The sequence below is a fragment of the Protopterus annectens genome, chromosome 3.part0, assembly GCF_019279795.1.
Source record: "Protopterus annectens isolate FY-2018-M chromosome 3.part0, PAN1.0, whole genome shotgun sequence".
In the NCBI taxonomy this organism is placed as follows: Eukaryota; Metazoa; Chordata; order Ceratodontiformes; family Protopteridae; genus Protopterus; species Protopterus annectens.
The window spans coordinates 360882000-360892397 of record NC_056731.1 but is presented as its reverse complement, the minus strand read 5'-3'; the positions used below and the strand labels follow the sequence as shown (position 1 = coordinate 360892397).

The window sequence follows — 10398 nt, the reverse complement described above, 5'->3', positions numbered from 1 at the left end:
TGCAAGGAGCATCCTCTAGTGCATAAAAAAATAATACAAAATTAACAATCCACATAAAAAATGTGATTATATACATGAAAACATAATTTGAATATGGATGCTTCAAAAATGATCATTCAGACCCGGAGAGAAAAGGGCCCCCAATTTAATGATCCACATTTTTTCTTTGTTAGTAAGGATTTCATGTAAAACATGAGATTGTTTATTCCTGACCTTAATGTGATCAATAACCATGAAACAAAAGATGCCCGTAGGGTGCCTAGAAATATGCTTATACAAAGAACTGGAACCCTTTTTATTCTTAATATCACTCAGGTGTTCCCCTATCCTTACTTTAAAAGGACGGGAAGTTTGTCCAACATAAAATGCTTGACAATTGCACTGGGCCAAATAAATCACCCAGGAAGTACTACAATTAGCAAAACATAAAACATTATAAACTTGTGGACAATTATGTGAATAAAAGATCAGAGATTTTAACACCCTAGGACAATAGGTACAGTGACCACATGGGTAACAACCCAATATTGATTGACCAAATAAACTAATTTGAGTGGTTGAACATAAGTCCTTTCCAAAAACCCTCTTATAGTGACTGAAAAGGGATCCCAAAGACCGCCCTTTACGAAATGAATAATGACACCGATCCCCTATATAACTATTTAGAAATTCATCTGATTTTAATAAGTGCCAATGATTATGAATGATGTTCATAAAACCAACCATATTTCTCCCATAAGTTGTAACCAGTCTGAGTATATCTGATTTACCAGAATCTCGAACTCAATATGATAATAACTCAGTTCTATCTTGCTGATTCGCAAATCGGTTGGCCCTGGTGATCTCACCCCCTTGATAGCCCCTACTCTTAAACCTGGATACAAGATCCCTTCTATAATGGTCGTATGTGGAAGTACTGGAACAAATCCTTTTGACATGAAGGAATTGAGACTTTGGGATATTCTTGATGACATGTTGTGGGTGGAAACTGGTAGCATGTAATAAGGTATTGAATTGAGGAAGTTTTCTAAATATCTCACTCTCAAGAGTGTCCAAGTCTGTTCTTTTAAGCAGGACATCCAAGAATGTTATTTCAGACCTAGAATAGGGCAACTTAAATTCAATACCCCATATGTTACCATTCAGATATTCCAAAAATTCCATAAGGAATTCTGTGTTTGCTCTCCACACCATCCAACAGTCATCAAGATATCTTCTCCATATATCCATTTCGTTAATGTAGATATTATGACCAATATCATAAATAACCTGTTCTTCCACATACGCCATAAATAAATCCGCATAAATGGGGGCAAAAGATGCCCCCATAGCAGTGCCCTGAAGCCGCCAAAAACATCTGTCCTTAAAGTGGAAAACATTATGAATCAGGACCTTTTCTGTCATACAAACCAGAAAGGTATTGAAACCAGGCTTATAAATATTGGCCTTATCCAACCAGTATTGCAGGGCCATAAGTCCTGCCCAATGGGGAATGCTTGTATACAAGGAGGTGACATCCAAGGTGCATAGAAGCCAATCGGATTCTAGTTGCGTATCAGAAATGATGGAAAGAAACTGGGTTGTATCCTGAATTCTGGAACGTATAAGAACCAAAAGTGGTTTTAAATATAAGGTAAGAAACTCAGACAAAGGTTCTGTCAAGGAACCTCTGCCTGATACTATCGGCCTACCGGGTGGTCTTATAGGATCCTTGTGAATTTTCGGCAGAAAATAGATGTACTGCCTGCTGTATATATATATATATAAGAAAGGAGATAGCATGTTAGGTTGGATTATTTTTGCATCATGTTTGGTTGCTGAAGAAGGCTTTGGCCGAAACTGGTACAACCATATTGGTGCGTGTACTGTGATATTTTTTTGCTGTTCTATTATGGAATAAATCAATATTGCCAATGCTACAGGAGTCGGGTGCTGGCTTTTTCATTTAGGACAAATGAAGTAGACCTATATATATATATATATATATATATATATATATATATATATATATATATATATATATACATATATATATTTATGTGTGTGTGTGTGCGTATCTGAATCGTTTCTGCAAAACACATTTGGTGGATTCCCATCATTGTATTCATAGCAATATTGTATATGATTGGAGAACAGCAAGGTTAAGGAAGTTTGTCCTTTTCCTTGCTGTTGCTCACAATCTCCAAGTTGGTATGTTTAAATAAATGGGTTTGGAGGATGCAGGGGCTTGACTTCCTGTAATAATACTTAATTTCATGTTAGTGTTTTTTTTTTCGGGTAGACATTCTGTCAGTGTAATTTGATTGACAGAATGTTTGTCAATATAAGAAGTTTTTGATTTTAAGTTTTGTCCTTGGATATGGGATCCTCTATTGTATTCAGAACGGCAGCCAGTCTTCAGCTGTTATGCTGATCACAAATGATCAACATCAGCATCGTACACCACACAGGCGCGTGCACACACACACACACACACACACACACACACACACACACACACACACACACACATGCACATACATTTGAGAGTATGTGTATTTGATGCCAGCCTGACAGTTTGCAGTCTATGATATAGTAGTATACCACAACAGCTCACTCGAAAGTTTGCAGACTATAGTTTACTTATGTATGCCACTGCTGATTTCATAGTTTTAACTATGGGAATTTATTCATTGATGAAGCTATCTTTTTTTTATTGCACTGCATCAAAATTGCTTAGTTGGGTAAGCATATAATTCTATAAAGAATCAGACTTTATGTTGTTTTTAAACCAATAATTCTGTTTAGTCATGATAACATTTGGCTGATGTTTAAGTCTTGTTGGTACTAGCTGGAGTGCTGCAGCAGATTGTGTTGGCTTATATGAGCTGTTAGTTCAAAATTTCACAAAACCGCTAATAGCTTTGTCGGTTTACATGGCCAGTTGATAAATATATGATGATACATCTACCAACTTTAAATCCAATCAGTGTGGTCATACATTGCAGAGTGCTTTGCATTTACTTGGCTGATTTAGGACAATTCTGTATTAATTTTTAAAGTAGGTGAACAAAATTTTAACCCTGTGAACAATCGTAATATTCACTTTGAAAAAAGTATTTTTATCCTGAAAGTAAGTAGTGAACCTCTGGGTGTTAATGTTAGCTAACATTTGTGTAATGAAGTCCAAGTCAAACATGTTTTTTTTTTTTTTTTTTGTTAATCATGTTGCTTTTGTATAGTTTGAAGGTTGCACAAAAGCCTACTCCAGATTAGAAAACTTGAAAACACACCTGCGGTCTCACACTGGAGAGAAACCATATGTTTGCGAGCACGAGGGCTGCAACAAAGCTTTTTCCAATGCATCTGATAGAGCTAAGCACCAGAACAGAACTCATTCTAATGAGGTAAGTGTAAAGGGTGCAGTCCCTTAATGTCATAATACTTCAATGACTGATTATTCAGTTTGACAGTTTGGTAATGTCATAACTAGTGTTATGCTGAAAAAAGAGAGCTACTCCACCTCCTGTCCTATTTTTCCTAAACTGGTACCTGTCACCTGCAGTTTGATGAGTACTTTTTTCTTTATGTTTTTCATGGAAATCATGTTACCCTTTTCCTGTAATCTGTAATCCTTTGCCATGGTCCTGTCATTATTCAGCTAGTGTGCCATCTTTTACCAGCTGTTATTGCCATGTAACCACTATGTACAATTACTTTGGTTTATAGAATTCTAAGCCACAAAAGTCTTGCTAAAAGCCCCATAAAGGAGCCAGATGTTCATGTTTCAGTGTTGCAGTCATCACATTTGGGTTGTCCCTGCCAGGGTAGCCCTCGGCCAGCCCAAATACCAGAGGCTTAGTATTTCTCCATCAGTTGCTGTTGCCGACGCCATTTTATTCCGTCTTTCTTGCTGTGCGGTGCCCGAAGCAGAAGCAGTTCGCAAGTGCCGGTCAGCCGACTCCTGAAATTTTTGCATTCTAGTTTCAGAACCGAAGTCTTCAAACTAAAGCTTAGTACTCCACTGGGGAAACTTTTTCTTGCTCCTTACCGATGTCAGTAAAAGTTAATAATCGCATTACTTGTGGGAAGCAAATACCTCATAAGGATTTTCATTTGTACTGTATTCCTTGCCTAGGCCCAGATCATAACATGCCTTGCTGTCAGTTTTGTGCAAGATTTAACCAACGCACTATTAAGCATTGGTATATTTTTGCTTCTAAATATTTTGGATCAAGATTTAATTATCCCGAAATGTCGTTGGTTAGCAATCCAACTACCGGAGTTTACAAAAAATGCAAAGAAAAAGACAGAGACAGACCGTTGAGGTCCAAAACCGACGATGAAGCTTCTCCTAAGCCAGTCGCCGGTTCGCTGGTACTCAGTGAGGCGCTTTCGCAGCCCCTGATACCCGCTACTTTTGAGTCGCAGGCCTCTCCCGAGACCCATTCAGAGTCCGGTATGTCCTGAGATTCTCAGAGTATTGAACCCGCTGATGTCTCTTCCTTGGATGGGTCTGGAGCCACTGAGCAGGCACCGGCTTGTGAGGGTGTTTTCAGGCCTCAAAATTTCTATATTAAATTGACGCCAGCCTCAAAAACAAGGTCAAAAACTTCTTCTATGTCTAAAAAAACGACACATGAGCCACGTGCTCAGGCCCCTATGCCTAAAAAACAGATGATCAAAATGGCTGAGGACTTAAAATAGCTGAGGACTTAATTGCCTTGATCAGGGGTTCCCAACACCCCCCCCCCCTGCTAAGAGGCCTAGGCAAGGCACTGATTATGAATCTTCAGATCAGGTTTCCATTTCTTCTGATTCCTCTTCTGATCAGGAATTTTCTATTCCACCCTATGAGGATTCTGATGCAGAGGAATCCATCCCATCTGCATCTCCAACTGAGGATTACTCTTTTGGAGAGACTTTGCATACTTTAAAGGAACATTTTCATTGGGAGAGTCAGGACTTCTCCGAATCAAAAAAGAGGCTTAGGGATTTCCTTCTTCCTCAACATAGGCCTTTGGCAATACCTCCTGTATTAGACATTGTTGATGATGTGTTTTCGGAATCAAGCATGGCTCCTTATTCCCTACTTCCGGCTCCTAGTAAGCCAGACAGATATTACAGGGTTCCTGACTCCCACAAATTTCTATTCAAAAATCCTGCTGCTGATCCTGAGACTATTTCACAGGGTCCCAAGGGTGTAAAGGCCTCTACAGCCAAAAATCCTACCCCCTCTGATAGAGATTCCAGGGCACTGGATAGATGGGGAAAGAAGGTTTAAACGTCTGCAACCTTGGCAATCAGGGCCTTAAACTGCCAGTTTCATATCTTAAATATCAACAGCATGTTATGGGCTTACTGAAACAGAAAATTATGTTGATTTCTGATTGTATGGAAAATAAAGAGTTACAGGAGTTATTGCATTCAGCAGAACAAGTTGGAAAGCATACTTTGCAATGTGGTTTTGATTCCTTGGAGGCCTCTTGCAGGGCCACAGTTACTGGATCTGTGATTAGAAGGCATGCCTGGCTCAAGGAGCAAAATCTGCCTGATCATGTTAAAGCTAAATTGTTGGATGCTCCCTTACAGCATGATACTCTGTTTGGTAATAAGGCAGAAGAGGTTTTAAAGAAAAATGGAAGACAAAGCAAAATCTATGCAAACTGTAAAAGATTTCTTGCAAGTGCAGTCACCCAGGTTCAGTAGGCACTGGCCTACTAAAAATTGGTCCTTTCCTGTATCCAACAGAGTCACTCAAGATGCTCAAAAGACTCCAGATACCATTCACAGGGTTCTTACCGGTCAAAGCAATGGGGTGCCTCCACCTCCAAGTCTGGAGGAAACAAAGCACAACCCTACAGTAAGCAGTCTCATGACTTTCCTCTACCTTCACCAAGCACTTGCCTTTTGGCAGCCCTCTTGGGGGGAAAACTAGCACTTCATGCTCAAAATTTGCAGTTAATTACCCAGGACAAGTGGGTATTAAACATAGTATCCCAGGGTTACAGATTTAATTTCCATACTTTGCTAATTCCAAACGGTTGGTCAGATCTGCCACAAAATCAGTGGGCAGAGGCTCAGTAACAAGTTATGTCCCTCATGGATATGGGGGCCATTCAACCAGTACCAGAAAAGGAAAAAGGACAAGGTTTTTATTCAAGACTTTTCCTGGTACCCAGAAAAGACAATGCCTGGCGTCCAGTACTGGACTTATCGATTTTGAACACATTCCTGGACATTCCAAAATTCAAAATGCTGACTTTGCAACGGCTACTGCCTATGCTGGGCAGGAACATTTGGTTAGTGACTCTAGACTTAAAAGAGGCATACCTGCATATCCCAATAAGGGAATCATGCAGAAGATACCTTCACTTCAAGGCAGGTTTTTTGCATTACCAATTCTCTGCACTGCCCTTTGGCTTATCTACTGCGCCCAGGGTCTTTAAAAAGTGCCTGGCACCAGTAATTGCATTCTGCAGACAAAGAAGTATACAAATTTATCCTTATTTGGATGACTGTCTCATTCAAGCAGAGGACAAGGACACTCTTCTTCAACATCTGGAGTTTGTAAAAAGGCTTCTAACATGCCTAGGGTACACAATAACTGAAAAGAAATCCCAACCAGTACCCTCTCAAATAATTACATTCCTGGGTGCAAGCTTGAATACAACTGCCCAGATGGCTTACCTTACGCCAGACAAACAAAGGCAACTGACAACATACTTCAAACAAATGGCAACAAAAACTCAGTTATCTGCAAGACAAATTCTGCAGGCTTTGGGCTTCATGACATCCTGCATTCTACTAATTCCATATGCAAGACTGCTTATGAGGAAACTTCAGTGGTACCTAAAAAGTTTATGGAGTCAACATTGTCACAGTCTGGAAACAATGATTCCTCTCATTCCCTGCCTACAATAGGAGTTTCTTTGGTGGGCAGAGACATGTCACCAAAACAAGGGACTGTCATTCACTCTACCCCCTGCCACCCAAACCCTAACTACAGACGTATCAGATTATGCTTGGGGGGCCCACCTGGGGGGGGGATGCATTCAGGGCAAATGGAGCCCAAAACAAATGCATCTGCATATCAACCGGAAAGAGATGCTAGCTGTTCAGAATGCAGTGACAGCCTTCAAGGACTTACTTCATCCAGGACAACTACTGATAAAGACAGACAACACCACAGATGTTCATCGTGTTTCACTGTTGCAGTCATTACACTTGGGTTATCCTGCTGGCAGGCTACCCACAGTCGGCCTGAATTCCAAAGTCCTGGTCTGGCGTTGGTTGCTGTCACCTCTTCTCTGATGTCAGTGCGCCAGGGACATAAAAGATGCAGCCGACGCCATTTTCTTCAGTCTTTCTTGCCGTGCGGTGCCCAAAGCAAAAGCAGTTCGCAAGTGCCGGTTGGCCGACTCCTGAGATTTTCAAATTGAATTTCAGATCTGAAGTCTTCAATAAAGCTAAGTACCCCATTGGGGAAACTTTTTTCTTGCTCCAAACCGATGTCAGAAAAAGTTAACAATTGTATTTCTTGTGGGAAGCAAATACCTCATAAGGATTTTCATTCTTACTGTATTCCTTGCCTAGGCCCAGACCACGATGTTGCTAGCTGTCGGTTTTGTGCTAGATTTAACCAACGCACTATTAAGCGTCAGTACGATTTTGCCTTTCATTACTTTGGCTGAAGATTTAATTATATAATGCCGTCGGGACAGCCGACGACCGGAGTTTATAAAAAAACGCAAGGAAAAGGACAGGCATCCGAGGTCCAAAACCGACGACGAGGCCTCCGCTAGGCCAGTCGCTGGTTCGCCGGTTCTCAGTGAGGCACTTTTGCAGCCCCTGACACCCAGTACCTCAGAGCCACAGGCCGCTTCCGACTCCCACATGGAGCCGACTAAGCCTCTGGATACTCAAGGTAATGGACACTCGGAAACTATTCCCTCAGATGGGTCTGGAGCCGCTGAGCAGGCATCGGCTTCTGAGGGTGTTTTTAGACCTACACAGTTATATGTCAAGCAAACCTCAGCTTCAAAGGCAAAGACTAAAACAGCTTTAAAGACAAAGAAACAAGTACAGCATTCTCCTGGACAGACTTCCATGCCTAAGAAACAGATGCTTAAAATGGCCGAAGAACTAATTACTTTGATCAGGGGTTCCCATCCCCCTCCTGATAAGAGGCCTAGGCAAGAGACAGAATTTGACTCTTCTGATCAGGTTTCCATTTCCTCTAACTCTTCTTCTGAACAGGGATGCTCTCTTCCTCCCTATGAGGATTCTGATGCTGAAGAATCTATTCCTTCAGCCTCTCCTCCTGAGGATTATTCTTTTGGGGAAACCTTGCATACCATGAGGGAGCATTTTCACTGGGAGAGCCAAGATTACTCAGAATCTAAGAAAAGGCTCAGAGACTTTCTTTTACTACCTCAGCACAGACCTCTTGCTATTCCACCTGTTCTAGACATTGTAGATGATGTATTTTCAGAATCCGGCCTGTCTCCTGACTCTTTATCCCCTGCACCTGTTAAGCCAGACAGATACTACAGGGTTCCAGACTCTCACAAATTTTTATATAAAAACCCTTCTGCTGACCCAGAAACTATATCTCAGGGTCCCAAAGGCGTCAAGGCGTCCACTGCAAAAACCCTGTCCCCTCTGATAGGGATTCTAGGGCACTGGACAGATGGGGGAAAAAGTTTACACTTCTGCTACCTTGGCTGTAAGGGCTTTAAATTGTCAGTTTCATATGCTTAAATATCAACAATACTTACTGTCACTGCTAAAACAGAAAATGTTGACAAATTCTGAATGCTCTGAAAACAAGGAAATGCAGGATTTATTGCATGCAGCTGAACAAGTATGAAAGCATACTTTGCAATGTGGTTTTGAGTCACTGGAGGCCTCTTGCAGGGCCGCTGTCACGGGTTCTTTCATTAGAAGGCATGCTTGGTTAAAGGAACAGAATCTGCCTGTTCATGTTAAAGCAAAATTATTGGATGCTCCATTACAGCATAATAATTTGTTTGGTGTTAAGGCAGAAGAGGTGCTGAAGAAAATGAAAGATAAAGCAAAATCTATGCAGACAGTTAAGGATTTCTTACAGGTACAGCCACCCAGATTTAGCAGGAACTGGCCTTTTAAGAATGGGTCCTTTCCAGTGTCAGACAGGCCACAAAGAGGCAGATACAGATGACCTAGAGGCAGATCCCAGCCCCAAGGCTCATACAGGCCTAAACAATGGGGTGCTTCTACCTCCAAAAGCGGAGAAGATAAATCACAGCCGTACAGGAAACAGTCCCAATGACTTTCCTCTGCCAATGCCAAACAGTTATCTTTTGGCAGCACCTTTAGGGGGAAAACTAGCACTTTTTTCACAAAATTGGCACATGATCACCCAGGACAAATGGGTCTTGAATATAATGTCCCAGGGCTACAAGTTCCACTTTCACACCCTTCCAAAGCCAAAAGGTATGCCAGACCTGCCACACAATCAATGGGCAGAGGCACAAAAGCAAGTTTCATCCCTTATGGACATGAGGGCTATTCAACGAGTACCACAGCAAGAGCAGGGATAAGGATTTTACTCAAGACTTTTCTTGGTACCCAGAAAGGACAAAGCCTGGAGACCAATACTGGAACTGTCTATTCTAAACACTTTTCTGGACGTTCCAAAATTCAAAATGTTGACTCTGCAGCAGCTTCTGCCCATGCTGGGCAAGAAGGCTTGGCTTGTAACTATGGACCTCAGAGGCATACCTGCATGTCCTAATCAGACAATCTTGCACAAGATACCTCAGATTCATAGCTGGCTCAATGCACTACCAATTCTTTGCACTTCCCTTTGGCTTATCAACTGCACCCGGAGACTTCACAAAATGCCTGGCACCAGTAATTGCATTTTGCAGACAAAGAGGAATACAGGTATATCCCTACTTGGACGACTGCCTTATACAAGCAGAGAACAAGGACATTCTACTGAAGCATCTGGCATTTGTAAAAAGATTACTAATTTGCCTAGGGTACACAGTGAACGAAAATAAATCAAAACTGGTACCCACTCAAGAGATAATATTCCTGGGTGCAAGCTTAAATACAACTGCCCAGATGGCTTATCTCACGCCAGACAAACAAAGGCAACTGACTTCTTACTTCGAAATGATGGCAACAAAGACCCAGTTATCTGCAAGAAAAATTCTGTAGGCTTTGCGCTTCATGGCATCCTGCATTCTACTGATTTCATATGCAAGACTGCATATGAGGAAACTACAATGGTATCTAAAAAGTGTTTGGACTCAACATTGTCACAGCCTGGAAACATTAATTACTCTCATTCCCTGCCTGCAACATGAGTTTCGATGGTGGGCACAGGCCTGTCACCACAACAAGGGACAGCCAATCACTTTACCCACT

General features: G+C 41.5%; 1 protein-coding gene across 1 annotated transcript in view; it reads left to right on the top strand.

Annotated features, from left to right (window-relative positions):
* Window positions 1–10398, top strand: part of GLI3 (GLI family zinc finger 3) — a 1844924-nt gene that overhangs the window by 1784986 nt on the left and 49540 nt on the right. The window contains exon 12 of the mRNA XM_044064809.1: window positions 3222–3386. Coding sequence (XP_043920744.1) covers window positions 3222–3386 — 165 coding nt within the window. The remainder of the gene's footprint in view (window positions 1–3221; window positions 3387–10398) is intronic.